The following is a 15,410-nucleotide window of genomic DNA, read 5'->3' as shown; positions in this document are numbered from 1 at the left end:
ATATTTAAATACACATAAAGTTTGCCAAAATCTGTTCCTTTACTTATCTCCCCATATTTAATCCCTCACTCTTCTCTTTTTGTACCCTGACCTCCAGTCGTATTAAACACAGAGAAGGGGAGGAAGAGGAGAGGGAGGAAGATGCACAAGCATCACAAAGTCACTTTGTCGGTCTCCTACAGGGGTCACCTCCTCCGGGAAGCATCCCTGAGTTACCTCCTCTGCCCTCACTGCCACCAGATCTGGGCTGGGTTTCCCAGGTGTGCTGTACCTCTCTCTTCATGACATTGACTGTGTAGCTTTGTTAGAGTTGTGCTGACTGTGCTCTTCAGCAGATTGTAAACTTCCCAAGGGAACAGAAACCACCAGTCTTATTCATAAACACGCCCCTGGCTCTAACGCAGAATGTATCCTGTACTAGGTTATCAGTCAGCCTGAGTTACTTTTTAGTGATGATGCTTGTTATTCTGTTTTGTTTTCAAAGATTCCCCAAAGTGAGCACAGAAGGAACCATGCTGAGAAGCTAATCGCTCTTCCAGTGCCAGGAGATTCCAAAAAGCCCAACGACCTTCCCAGTCCTACGTCAGACGGCAAAACAGGAGAAAGTGATCGACAGCCAAAAGAAAGCTTTTTTCAGTTTCTTGGTAACTTATTCAATATCTCTGGAAAAGCATCTCTTGCTGAGGCCAAGCAGTCCTCTCTGAAAGATGACCATGACAGAACTGAGAAGGACTTCCGAAGTCCCAGGGAGCATCAGGAGGAAGGGGTCAGGGAGGAGAGGGAGATGTGCAGGGGCTCCCCGGGAAGCCAGGCCCTGCCGGCAGGAGAGCAGGAGTCCAGCTCGGCTGCACCCTCAGATGCCTTTTCTTTGGATACCACACAAGACAGCGAACAGGAAACCAGTGACTTCATAAAGTAAGTTCAAGTTTTACTTGAGCCAGAATCTGAGCTTTTGGATCTAGCTTTTGATCCTTAGCTCTACTTTCAATTAAAGAGATTGGAAAAAGTATCCTGTAATGTTCCTGGTAGTCGGTAAAAAAAAGTTCTGTGATTCTGTGTACTATACATGTAATCTAGGGCCTTTTGAGCTATTTTAGGGGGTGATACTAATACCTTTTAGGTAGGTGCTAACTTTGTTATCATACAAGGTTTACTTCTAATGTAAGATTTCTTGAATAGGAGTGTTTTCTGTTGTCTGAATTTTTCCTGTATTAGAACAGGCAGTGTGTTCAGTGTCTTCTTTGGGGAACAAATATGGTCCTAAGGTTTGTATTCATATTCTGTCAGTATCTTTTCTTTGTGGAGTATAATTTGAGAGGTTCAGAAAAGAAATTGAATGGGCTCTATCCCTAAAACTAGCCTTATGAACCTTTTCCACAACTCCAAGAAACTGAAATCTTGCACAGATTCAAGGAGCATTTCGCCACCCCTATGTTCTTTGCTTGATTAACAAAGTCACTAATTTGTTTTTCCTGGTACAGATGAGCTAGAAGGAATATTTTCTTTATTTTTTAATTACAGTTGATATCCAATATTATATTAGTTTCAGGTATACAGCATGGTGGTTAGACAGCTATATCATTTCCTAGAGGCCTGATGCACGAAATTCGTGCAAGAGTCGACTTTCCTTCCCTGGCTGCCAGTACCGGCTTCCCTCCGGCACCTGGAACCCAGGCTTCTCTTCAGCCACCAGCAGGCACTGGGACCCAGGCTTCCCTCGCAGCCCCAGCTTCATTCGGAAGGTTGTCCACAAGGATGTCCGGTCTAATTAGCATATTATGCTTTTATTATAGATGAAGTGATACCCCCCAATAAGTCTAGTACCCACCTGACACCATACATAATTATTACAATAATACTGACTATATTCCCTATGCTGTACTGTACATCCCTGTAACTATTTTGTAACTGCCAATTTGTGCTTCTTAATTCCTTTATCCTTCCCCTCCCCCCCAAACCCCCACCCATCTGGCAATCATCAGCTTATTCTGTATCTGTGAGTGTTTCTGTTTTCTTTATTTTGTTTTTTGGATTCCACATATAAGTGAGATCATATGGTATTTGTCTTTCTCTGATTTACTTCACTTAGCATAATACCCTGTAGGTCTATTCATGTTGCTGCAAATGGTAAGATTCCATTTTTTAAAAAAAATATATTTTATTGATTTTTTACAGAGAGGAAGGGAGAGAGATAGAGAGTTAGAAACATCGATGAGCGAGAAACATCGATCAGCTGCCTCCTGCACATCTCCTACTGGGGATATGCCCGCAACCCAGGTACATGTCCTTGACCGGAATCGAACCTGGGACCTTTCAGTCCGCAGGCCGACGCTCTATCCACTGAGCCAAACCGGTTTCGGCAGATTTCATTTTTTTTTTTATGGAAGAGTAGTATTCCATTATATATGCCTGGCCAGTGTGGCTCAGTTGGTTGGGGTATTGTTCTGTAAACCAAAAGGTGGAGGGTTCAATCCCCTATCAGGGCACTTACCCAGATTATGTATTTGATCCCCTGTCAGGGTGCGTTCGGGAGGCAACCAATCGATGTTTTTCTTTCTCTCCCTCTCCCTTCCTCTCTCTAAAGAAAATTTTTTTAAAAAAATTCCATTGTAATAAAATGGACACATATGTAATACCCTTTGTAATACTTTAAGCAATAAATAAAAAAAAATTCCATTGTATATATGTACCACTTCTTTATCCAGTTGTCTATCAGTGGTCACTTAGGTTGCTTCCATATCTTGGCTATTGTAAATAATGATGCCATGAACATAGGGATGCATATATCTTTTCACATTAGTGTTTTGGATTTCTTTGGATAAGTACTCAGAAGTGGGATAGCTAGGTCATATGGTAGTTCTAGTTTTAATTTTTTTAGGAACTTCCATATTGCTTTCTATAGTAGCTGCTTACATTTGCAATAGAAGGAATAATTTCTACCCCCAAAAATGTTTATAACAATGTTGAGTCCATTAGATATTTTGTGTAACAAAAATATTCATTCAAAACTAATAAGGAGCCCTAGCCAGTTTCGCTCAGTGGATAGAGCATCAGCCTGCAGACTGACGGGTTGCTGATTTGATTCTGGTCAAGGGGCTGCCCGGGTTGCAGGCTCAGTCCCCAGTAGGGGGCGTGCAGGGGGCAGCTGATCAATGATTCTCTCTCATCGTGGATGTTTCTATCTCTTTTTCTCTCTCCCTTCCCTTCTGAAATCAATAAAATTACATATATGTGTGTGTGTGTGCGCACACACACACACACACACACACACAGTGGGGCCTTGACTTACGAGTTTAATTCGTTCCGAGACCGAGCTCATTAAGGAGCTCGTTAACTCAAATTACTCTGTCAACTCAATGCAAAAAATCGGCCGAGAGACAGCTGGTATCTCAAAAAACTTGTTAGTCGTGACACTTGTAAGTCAAGGCCCCACTGTGTGCGCGCACGTGTGTGTGTGTGTGTGTGTGTGTGTGTGTGTGTGTGTGTGTGTGTATTATTTTTTAAAAAACTAATAAAAAGACCTGGCCAGTTTGGCTTAGTGACTAGAGCATCAGCCTGTGGACTGAAGGGAATCCAGTTCAATTTTGGTCAAGGTCACGTTCCTCAGTTGCAGGCTCCATCACTGGCCCCGGTCAGAGCATGTGTGGGAGGCAACCAATCAATGTGTCTCTGACATCAGTGTTTCTCTCCCCCCCACCCACCTCCTTTCACTCTCTCTGAAAATCAATGGGCCGAACCGGTTTGGCTCAGTGGATAGAGTGTCGGCCTGCGGACTGAAGGGTCCCAGGTTCGATTCCGATCAAGGGCATGTACCTTGGTTGCGGGCACATCCCCTGTGGGTGGCATGCAGGAGGCAGCTGATCGATCTCTCTCATCGCTGTTTCTAACTCTCTATACCTCTCCCTTCTTCTCTGTAAAAAATCAATAAAATATATTTTTAAAAAAATTTAAAAAAATAAAAATCAATGGGAAAATGTCCTCGGGACATAAGGATCTGTTTTATTTTATTTTTTAATATATTTTTATTGATTTCAGAGAGGAAGATAGAGGGAGAGAGAGAGAGATCTGTTTTATTTACTTTAATTTAACCTCTACCTGAGAATTATTTTTATTATTTGAGGAGCTCATCAATAATACTATATAGGTGATAACTTAGGACTGTTTAGTTCTTTGTGGTCTCATTTTTATGTTAAAATCAATAAAAATGGAGTAACATACTAAAAACATACAAAACTAAAAGTAGCTAAATGTGAATTTTATCTTGGGGAGAAACAATGTTCTAAGCATGATAGCAATGGAAAGCAGGAAATGAAAGATCAGTAAAGTGGATTACTTACAATTTTCAAACTCGGTTATGTTAAGCAGTATCATAACCAGTGATACATTAAATTGGCAAATAAGAAAATTATATATGAAAAATGTCAGATCATGCTTTAACTGATAAGAATTTTAGACACTAACTTACAAATAGAATAAATGGGCAAACAATATAAATAAATCATTCAAATAAAAGAAATACAAACTGCTAATAAATAAGTGGAGAAACGTAGCAATCAAAGAAATGCAAACTAAAATAACTTTTCTCCCACTAAATTGATAGCAGTGATAATAAATGGTGGTACTCTGTGTGTCATGTTGATAATGTCTAATGCAGTTGTGTACTGTTAGGAGTGAGGACACATTGTAGGGCAATGTGTATCAAGAACCTTAAAAAGCATGTAGATTATCTCCAGTAATAAATGTGTTTACTGAAATGTTATTTATAAGAATGTATAATTAGAAACAAATGTCCAATAGCAACAACAACAACAAAAGTTGAATTGGGTCCGTTGTTCATGAAGAATTGTCTGAAGCAGTGCTATTGTTGATGTGGCCCCAGATCAGCAGCAGCAGCAGCACCTGGGAAGCATTAGAAATGCAGAGTATCTGATCCAGACCCACTGACTCAGCATATCTGGGAGTGAGACCCAGCGGTGGGATACCTCTCCAAGTGATTTTGGTTCCAAAGTGATTTAAAAGGTGGTGGGGATTTTGAGCCTGTTCTATGGGTATTGGATAGAATGGAAACTTTGTGCTTTTTCTTCTTTGGTTTTGATTAATAGGTCATTAAACAAACCAACAAAAAATTAATTTCCATGGTTGAAAGTCTTTTTTAAAGAACAGTTTATTAGACCATTGCTAGCAAAAAATAGAATACCTGTCTTGGGGCATGGAGCCTAAAGCACCAGCAGCATGGCTAGGTAGGAAGGACACATCCATCATCTCCAATGGATGTGTCCTTTGTAAGCAGTTTCATACATCAAACACGGGGAAGTGGGAAGAAAGATGCACGCCATCTGAAAGAATGTACATTAGCTGTAGGAAAGGGGTAGGAGGAGGTGCCCCGGGCAGCTCTGGGATGGGCGCAGCCCACTCCTGTGGCTTGGTGGTGGGCATCAGCCTGGCAAGCCCCCGTTTAGGCAAGAAGTGGAGGCTCCTGGGGATCGATGGTGCCTGACTAAAATTATCTGTGGAAATAGCCACCTGGAATTTAATCAGAAGTTCCATCAGATGTACAGAAATAGCAGTCTTTTGTCAGAACTGGTCCACAGCTATTAACAGGCTAAAACTCTTCTGTCTTTCACGGCTCTGTAATTGTAATTTGGAACATTTCCGAATTTTCGTCTTGGCAGTCAGGTTTACTTCTTTGGTACTGAACAGTAAAAAATGGAAGAGAATACTGTGCCTCTTAATTCTTGTTGGTAAAGCCTTCCTTGTTAACAGATTACTTGTTTAAGGCAATTCACCAGAACCACCTCAGCAAAGAAAGGCGATTCTTTTTGTTATTGTTTTGTTTTGTTGATTTATTTTTATCTTAATTTTTAGAAAGAGAGAGGAAGGAAAAGCGATAGAGAGATAGGAACATCAATTGTTTGTCTTCTTCATGCCCCCTACTGGGGATCACCCACAACCGAGGCCTGTGCCCTGACCAGAAATCAAACCGGTGACCTTTTGGTTCATGGGTCTATGCTCAGCCACTAAACCACACTGGCCTGGCTGTTGTTGCTTTGTTTTAATCTATATTTCTTTTTTTAAATAAGGAAACAAGGCTCAGAAAAATATGTAACATCCCCCAAATCATACAGTTAATAACAATTAATAATAGAAATTAATAACAATAGGAACAGCTGGTGGAGACTGTGTAAGAAGTTTCCAAGTCCTCAAGGGCAAACACTGGCTACAGGACCTAAGATCACTGGAGTGTACCAAAAAACTCCACCATTCGCCACAGCTATTGCAGCGTTGGGACCTTTCCTTTTCACAGAGCTAAGAAAAGTGATTCTTCAGAGGGAAGGAAAAGAACACTGGACATCCAGTTTGACTGTGATAACAAATTTCTTCCAGCCCAGCCTTAGAAATCAGATTTTGAATTATAGCTTTAGTAACTCCCTGTTGACAATTTTTAATTTGTTTAGGAATTATAAAAGTTGAATACCATTTTGGTTAATAGTTTATTTTGACAGTATGGGTAAGGACTGTTTATAACCAATTTTAGGTATTATGTAAATAATATATCTGGAGAAGCTATTTTTTAATCATTTGAGTATCTGCATTTTAAGTATTAAAGTTGTCTCTTTGGTTCTGTGATATGAATTTATTGCAAGCAAGGATATATTTAATTTTTATTGAAATGAGTATTTCAGATATAAAATATTATTTAACATTAAGAGCCTATGCTTTTGAAATTCCTATGAGACTTCAGTTTTACGTACATAAATTTTAAATTTATTTTTAGAAAGAATAATTAACTGAAGGTTTTACATTGTCTTTCTCATATAAAAATGCCCCTAATTTTTTTGTAGTTTTTTTAATAATCAGGTGTATTAAAAAGGGTTAATAATTTAATTTAGACAGGTTAATAAAATAGCCTGTGCTGCATAATGCTATTACTATCGTATAAACATATTTTTATCACTGTGAATCACAATTAATACAGAATTTAAACAAGTTATTACCTATATTTTAAAGTATATTTGAAAGAAATCCTGATCAAAAGGCATTGTAAATGATTTTATCTTTATGTAATTAAAAATAATAAACAGCTTTGTAATTGTATGTATAGTTGACTGTGCAAATTTCCTTTTTAATATCCATATGGCCTTTAAATATACCTGTTGAGTAACAATTTTTAGATTCTTTTCTATATACTAACTCAGGCTTCCAATGTCATTTATATAGGAAGCTGCTTCTTTGTTGGGTTGAAATGCTTTAAAAAGTTCTTTAAGTCTTATACTTTCAAAAGATTTATATCCACAATGAGAATTTCTATTGTCAAAGCTTTGCTGTAATTTGAAAAAACAAACTGCTGGTTTTATAGCTTTTCTCTACATAGAAAAGTGAAAAGCCTTCCCTATTATGAGACACACTTCACCAGAGTTTCTGGGATTACTCTTAAGGTGTTCTAATTATAGTTTCTGATACTCTCATGCTGTTTGTATTTTGTTTTTTGTTTTGTTTTGTTTATTCACAGACAAGCAGATGGTAAACCAGAGAGGCCTTCAGTAACATATGCAACGTATCGAGGCCCCAGACAAATTAGGAAATTTTTGAAGCAACAGACTGTGTTAGAAGCTGTGAATCCCTTGGACAGAGAAAATGAAAGTTCTGACTCTAGTACGAGCACACATACTGGCCCTGGAAATGAGATTGAGGCTGGGATGCGGTCATCTTTGTCATCATCTAGCACAGACATAGCTATGAAAGGACATATGCATGGAGACCTATTAGAAGACTCTGATTGTAGCAGAATAAGTCTCAACACAGAAAGCCATCTGAGAAACAACCCAGACGTGCTGAAGATTGCTTCTTCTAAGGATGTTTTAAATAAAAATGGCCCTGGGGGACCTGAGGGAAGTAGGCCATCCCCTTCTTCTGTGACTAACTCCAGCTTTGCTGTTGGAGAATCTGACTCACAGCAGCATTTAAGTCGTGTGCCAGTTTCTCAGACTGACGGAAATCTAGTGTGTTCCGCATTGTTTACAGGAAGTTGCAGCGGCACAGCCCCTGGCCGTCCAGGCTTTCAGAGGATAACTCCTCCAGAGACTGCAACAGAAGAAAACAGCTCCATCGGGAGTGATGGGAGCCTGGTGCAAAGGGAAGAGCAGGTCGAGCCTGAGCACCCTGCTGTTGCTGACTTGTCTTGTAGTAAATCTGGTGGAAGTGACAGTACCCAACAGGAAAGTACAGATTTTCCGTGTCCAGATAAGTCCATCAGGCATGAAGACTTGCCGTCTCCAGAGAGTGAGTGTTCTGACACGCCAACTGTAGGTAACTCATCAGAACAGGCTGCCAGTCACACCACTGCTCTTCCGAGACATGCTGTGACAGGCACTGAACTTGTAAATGAAGGAAACAGATTGTCTGCCCGAGATGCACAGAAAAATCCAACTGTTACAGAAATCAGGCAAGAAACAGAAACTATCTCAGTTGGTGAACCCACAGCTTCAAGTCATGCAAACAATGCAGAAGATGGAATTGAGTCATTACCCAAAGATACTGACCAGTTGTCTATAGCAGAACACAAAAACCTTGATTTGGGGCCACATGGCAAAATGCCTCGTGTTCTTAGAATCAATCAAAAGGACCCTGCTGCTGTAAAATGCATCAGTGAGTCACCAGGTGTAGCCTGCCTAGAAAACAGAATAACCCCTGAACTGTCCTTCAAACTCCATAGAAATCACATTTCAGAATCTCTTCCCGACTCTGAGAGTCCTCAACAAGCTCAAGTATCACTTGATACCAGAACCTCTCTTCCCCTTGACTGTGAAAAATCAAATTCCAGTGCTTCATCTCCCCCCATTGTTTCTGGAATTAGTATGCTGAGCGGGTTGGATGTGCCTGTTTTAAAGAATGAGGGGTCTTCTGTGCTCATTGAAACAGGGTATGTCAACATTGTTGGTGTTTCCAGTGAGCCTGGTGAGTGTCGAGAAGAAAATGTGGCGAATCACATTGAAGCTGCAGACGGGACGAGTCCTCCAGCTTGCCTTCACCCTGAGCACACATCTGTGATTCTTGAATCCAAGGATGTTCTTCCTAGTATTGAAAAATGGCAGGTTCCACTAAACCCTGAAACCAGTGACACCCACCTGAGGAGGGTGGACTCGAGATTGGAGGATGAAAGCCTCTTTGAGCATCACAGTTCCATTTCCTCTCAGGACCCTCATAAAGCAGAGTTAATGCGTTCAAACAGCGGAGCAAGGAAAAGCACTATGGAGAAGTCTGGTTCTCTTTCCTTGGACACCAAAACTAGTAACGTTGCTAAAGTTTTCTCAAAAGCTGAAGTCAATGGTCAGAATAGTGTTCCTGTGGAGTCACATTCTGGAAGAGGAAAAACTATAGCCCTCTCTGAGATACCTGTTTCCCACACAGACCCTGGAGACATTTCTCAGGATAAAATTTCTTCTCCATTTGAAATTACAGATGTGCCAGCAAAGCCTATCTTATCAGAGTTAACCTCTCCAGAGGCTGAACAGGACAAAAGTTGTCAATTGGTGGATCATAATGAGCTTAAAGAGAAATATTCAGATGCTGGACTTAAAGAGAATTGCCAAGCGGAGGTTTCTCCTTCTGTCTCCAGATATCAAGGTGTAAAGGAAACAGAAGTAGAAGTGTTGGCTTCTGCTTCTCTCAGAAGTAATACACCTGGGATTTTACCTCCCATTCATGATGAAAAAGCCAACACTTGTGTGAGTTATGAACCTTCAGATATTTGTGGGACTGAAAAGATTTCAGGTTTCTCAGAAACAGCAGAACTCAGCCTAACTAATACTTGCCCCAAATGCCAAGAAACTGACAGCACAAAAGTAAATTCACCTTTTCTGGGTTCTGACATCAGTTTGGGAAAAAACACTTTTGCACCTGAAGATGCAAGCGTTCTCAGTGTTCCTTCTGTGCTCAGATCTGAAAAGGAAGCCTCGTCTCAGGGAAAGAAAGGTGGGGTTGACAGCATGCCTTCCTCTAGTAAGGCCGAAGGAGTCAGCATGGTCACGAGTTCACATAATCCCCTGGATAATTTTGGTTCTGCAGAAGTTGCTATAGATACCACACATGAAGGTGCCTTAACTAACCGGCTGTACCCTGATAGCTCTTATTTGGAATTGGAAGCATCTGTACCAACAGGGGCTGAAGTGACCTCCTTTCAGGGACATTTGGGTAATCGTACTGGGACGGTATCTCTGGATTTCCCAACTGCTGCCCCGTTTGACAGGCCCATGGAAGCAGAGGCGGGAGCAGTTGCTGGGGCCCCGGCGTCAGTTAACAGCTCCCGCCAGCAGAGTTCTGAAGCCTCTGCTGAGCACCAGCTCGGGGCCCCCAGAAGCGGTTTGCTGAAAAAGGCTGACACGTTGATCGGCGAGGTCTTTGATTCTGTTAGGGAAGACCTGAAATCCAAACACACAGTTGATACCTGCCAGGAGCATCTGGCCAAAGACGGCATCATGGACCCTGGCGCCCTGCCTGAGGAGAACCCAGCGGAGGCTCCACTGCCGGGGAGCCAACTGACAGAGCATTTGGAAGAGCAGGACTTGGGAAACATGGCAGGAGTCCAAGGGGAAGAAAAGGCCTGTGTTTCGCCTACACCTGGTGAGGAGAGTCTCCTTTTTGATTCTGATAGAATGGATGTATCTTGTTTGTTAGAAGATCAAGCTAGGGAATTAGTCAGTGAGATTATTAATTCAGTCCGAGAACATATAACAAAGGATGCTTTTGAAGATACTGAGACTACCTGGGATTCTGAACTTCAGGCTAATACTCCAAAAATTCTGAACAGTGATAGTGTTAAGCCTCCTGTAAGGGAGTTGGTGGTATCAAAACAGGTAGTAAATCAAAGCATATGTGAAATTAGTGAAAATAAAGTATTAGGTAGATTCTTCTCTGTAAGTAACACAGAGTCCATTAAAGGAAACGGAGCTGGACAGTCTGATGGTATAAACTTGCAGGAATCAGATACTGTTTTACTAGCTGAAGACTTGCCCCATAAAGAGTCAGATGATAGGGTAGAAACACATGTACTTCTCAAAGAGGACTCTAAAGAGAAAATGGAGATAGAATGTGTGAATAATCAAAAAACTGGGACAGAGGATACTGGAACTCTTGTATTAAATGTCCAATGGCCTCCGTGCGCAAATGATGACATCCGTTTACCTGGGACATCCAGAAGCAGTTTGTCTGATAGTCTTGTGTGTATGCCTGAAAAAGGCTTGCCAGCACACAGTAATAAGAGCATACCCCTTGCAATGTCAGAAGTAGGGCAAGTGCACAAAAAGGATGCTGAAGGAAATATAGGAAACGCTGAGCTTATCCCTTCCATGTTAGAAATAGGAAAAACAAACCAAAAGAATGCTGAATATAGTGTTATGAAAAATGAGGCAGTCCCCCTTATGTCAGAAATGGGAGGAACACATAAAAGGGATGATGAATTGAATGAGACAAAAACTGAGCCCACGGCTGACAGTTTTAAAATGCAAGAAGTACACCAAATGGATGCTGAGGGGTATCATGAAAAAACTGAGGGAATACCTGCCCTTTTAGGAATGGAAAAGGCATGTAAGATGGGGGATACTGAAAGGGATGTTGGCAAAACTGACGTGATGCCTGTTATGTCAGAAGTAAAAAATATCTGTCAAAAAGATGCCGAGGGAATTACTGGAAAGACTGAAGTGATGTCTGTTAAACTGGGAATGGAAAATATTTGCCAAAAGCATGCTGAAGGTGATGTTGGCAAGACCGGGGTGACATCAGTTGTGTCAGAAATAGAAAATATCTACCAAAAAGATGCTGAGGGGTTTACTGAAAAGTCTGAAGTGATGCCTCCTGCATCAGAAATAGAAGATATTTACCAAAAGGATGCTGAGGGAGATATGGACAAAACTGAGGTGATGCCCATTGTGTTTGAAGTGGTAAACATCTACCATGAAGATTCCGAGGGGGTTGCCGAGAAGATTGAAAGGCCTGTGTTGGGAATGGAAAACAGTTACCAAATGGATGCTGAAGGAGTTACTAGGAAAACTGAAAAGGTGCCTTTTGCATTGGAAGTGAAAAAAATACCCAAAAAGGCAGCCCCTGCCTCGCCAGAAATGGGAAAAGCATGCAAGAGGGATGCTAAAGAGACAGTTAGAACAATTGTGTCCATGCCCTCTATGATAGAGATGGAGAGAACAGCCCCAGAAGATTCTGATGGGACTGTCAGGAAACACCAAGTGTTACCTGCAGTGGTAGATGTAGGAAAAACATATGGGACAGGTCTGGAATTGCCCGTTACACAAGCAGAGGCCATGCCTCCCATATCTGAACCTGAAAAAGTACCCCAAGATTATGCTGAAGAGAGTATTGGAGAAATGGTGGAAGAGCCCACTGAAGTAAAGGAAGGCTTGATAGCGCGTGACAACCGACTTGCTTCCTATTTCAGGGGATATGAACCGCCTACGTTAAGTAAGGATTTTGAAGGCTACCCTGCCTTAGCAATGCCAGATTTTCAACCTGTGGATACTATAGAAAGGCTAGACAGAAGAACAGCTGTTACTGCAGTAGATAACAAAACAAGAAATCTAGGAGATGGTTGCGATAAAAGAGAAGACTCTAACTTAGCCTTCATTTCTCAGGCTGAACAGGAAAACCCTTCCTTCACTATATTGTATGAAGAACCCCTTCAAGGTGAAGACAAGTGTGCTCCTGCTGAAGTGAGGAGAACCTGTCCCTCATTTCCTGATGCACCCCCTGGCAGCATACCTGTTGTCACATGTGAAAGGTCTGAGAGTAGAACTGACCTGGTCCATCATTTTGAAAGAGGTACTAAATTAGGTGAGAACTTTGATAGTGATAGCTCAGAAATGTTCTTATCAGTGGAAGCCAAAAGGTACAAAATGTATCCCTTAGCTTTGTCTCCCATCTATGAGGATGACAGCTCTCAGGAGGACATTCTATCCAACGAGGTCTCACCTGGTCATCATGGCTCCACAAAATCTAGGGATAATGCCAACCAGCCCTCTTCTGTTTTATCGCTCCTCCAGTCGGTGTCAGAGCGCTTAAAGATGAATTTTGATGAAGAGGAGAGGCAGGAGTTAGGGGAAGAGGAAGAAGAGTCATTGCATAAGGGAAGTCTCAGAGCTAGCAGGAGGGAATCCGTTGCCTTCAAGTGGTCAGATCCTTCCATCACGTTTGACTCTGATGATGACCAGGAAAGGACTGGAATTTCTAAGAATTCATCTGTGAAGGCAAGGGAACCTACAACCCCTAATCTGCAGATGGGGCTGTGGCCAGAAAAGGCCCCATTTCTACAAAAGTCTGACCTTACTTCGAAACTACATTCTTCTGTAAAGAGTGCTTATCATCAGTATTTGCAGACTTCCAAAACCCACTCCTCAGAAAAAGGAGCCCGATTTGGTGGGACTTTGCAGGAACCAGCTTCAAAATATTCCCGTGCTCAAGACAACTCAGGCAGATTAAGCCCATTCATAGAGGTAAGTCATTTTGATTATTAACTAGTGCTTAAGTGAAGTAGTGCTTGGGTCATTAAACGACCTAGAAATTTAAGAAAAATCAATGTTTTGATGTGTAAAGATTGTTTTTAAAATTATCAGAGGTTAATTTATTCTTTGGTTGAACTGTAGCATAAGTTAGGTATTTTTAGCTAAGTTGTTACATTGAGAAAAAGAATTTAGCTCAAAATTTAAAGGCAGAGAAGCAAGTTATTTTCCAGTTCTTTGCTATATTTAGTTTTGTTTTTAATTTTTAATTGATTTTTAGAGAGAGAGGAAGTGAGAGAGAGAGAAACATCTCTGTGAAAGTGGAACATTGATAGGCTGCCTCCTACATGCCCCCTATGGGGGATCAAACCCACAATCCGGGCATGTGCCCCAACCAGCAAGGGCAGTTGTTGTTTTTTTAAATCCTCACTAGAGGATATGTGTGGTTTTATTTAATTATTGATTTTTTTAGAGAGAGAGAAAGGGGGAGGGAAAAGGAGAGGGGAGGGAGAAGAGAAACATCGGTGTGAGAGAGGAACATCGATAGGCTACCTCCAACATGCACCAAAGTATGTGCCCTGACTAGGAATCAAACACATGACCCTTTGGTGCGTGGGACGACGTTCTAACCAACTGAGACACACCAATCAGTACTATCATTGGTTTTTAAACTAAATTAAGTTACAAGATTCTGAATTTCTCTGACTATATGTGAGAAAAATTGATACTTTTGCCCAGCCAGTGTGGCTCAGTGATTAAGCCACAGGAGGTCATAGTTCCATTCCCAGTCAGGTTTGGGCTCCATTTCCAGTGTGGGTGTGTAAGAGGCAGCCGATCAATGATTCTCTCTCATCATTGATGTTTCTATCTCTCTCCCCCACTCCCTTCCTCTCTGAAATCAATAAAAATATATATTTTTAAAAATTGATACTTTTTGTTGAGCTTATGTATCTCATGAAAATATTTCATAGTAGTTGGAAATATTTTAAATACTTAAAAATATTTTAACTGTTTGCTTAACAGCCACCTCTTACTTTAGTTGCTCATGTTGTTGTTCATTCAATGAACAGCCTAATTCCAAGAAAAAGAGCTGATAACATTATAGTTGGAAAATTTTTTGAAATTCAGTTACACTTTTCTTTGACTTAGAAATGTTTAAATGGCTAATGTAGAATATTCATTGAACATGGGACTTTCCTCTCTGGCATTCTCAAGACTATGAAACTTTTTCTAGGGGTCCAAAGCTTGTACCTTTACATGGAATAGCCTTAGGAGCAAATAGTAATACTTGAATACCAACCAACAGCTTGCAAGGCAAAGTCATTTTTTAAAAATGATTTAAATAAGTGTTTTTTTAATGCCTCCCTGTTGGCTACCAAATCAAGTGGAACCTCCTCACTCTGTATTACAAGGCCCCCAAATTCTATTTGTGCAGCCTTGCCTCTTTATGCTCTGGTTCACACGCTGTGTTTCCTACCAACATACTTCTCGGGTTCTCTTCCTGGATTTTTTTCCTACGGCCATATTTTTTCACTTATTGAAATTCTGTTTTTCAAGGTCTTCTCCATCCCACTTCCTCAGACAAGCCTCTTCCAAATCTTCTCCTTCACCCCCCTCCATGCTGGTGCCATTTGCCTTAACTTTCATAACCTGGCATTTTCTTTCACAACCTGGTATTTTACCTGTGGGTTTAACTTAGCTCCCCACCCCTTAGAAGTGTCATGAGAGTGCAATCAACTATTTCTCCCTTCCAAGCCATAAGCTGCCTGAGGGCAGAGACAACACATTTTCCTCTATTTTTACTTCTTTGTAACACCTAGAGGTACACCTTGCACATTATGTCACCGAGTAAATGTGGGAAATTTGATTTGTGATGGCTGAGAAAGCGAACAATGTATCTTTCCACTG

The 15,410-nt window shown here is 41.1% G+C and overlaps 1 protein-coding gene across 3 annotated transcripts in view; it reads left to right on the top strand.

Annotated features, from left to right (window-relative positions):
* CRYBG3 (crystallin beta-gamma domain containing 3) overlaps positions 1–15,410 on the top strand; it is a 128,955-nt gene that overhangs the window by 42,648 nt on the left and 70,897 nt on the right. For 2 of the 3 annotated variants that reach the window (XM_059688035.1, XM_059688034.1), the window contains exons 3-4: positions 485–915; positions 7,511–13,496. In XM_059688035.1, the coding sequence (XP_059544018.1) occupies positions 485–915; positions 7,511–13,496 (6,417 nt within the window). Of the gene's footprint in view, positions 1–484; positions 916–7,510; positions 13,497–15,410 lie in introns of those variants that run through there. The other variant, XM_059688036.1, reaches the window with a different exon arrangement.

The sequence above is a fragment of the Myotis daubentonii genome, chromosome 3, assembly GCF_963259705.1.
Source record: "Myotis daubentonii chromosome 3, mMyoDau2.1, whole genome shotgun sequence".
Taxonomy (NCBI): domain Eukaryota; kingdom Metazoa; phylum Chordata; class Mammalia; order Chiroptera; family Vespertilionidae; genus Myotis; species Myotis daubentonii.
The sequence above is the reverse complement of the archived record's forward strand: the minus strand, read 5'-3'. Positions and strand labels throughout refer to the sequence as shown.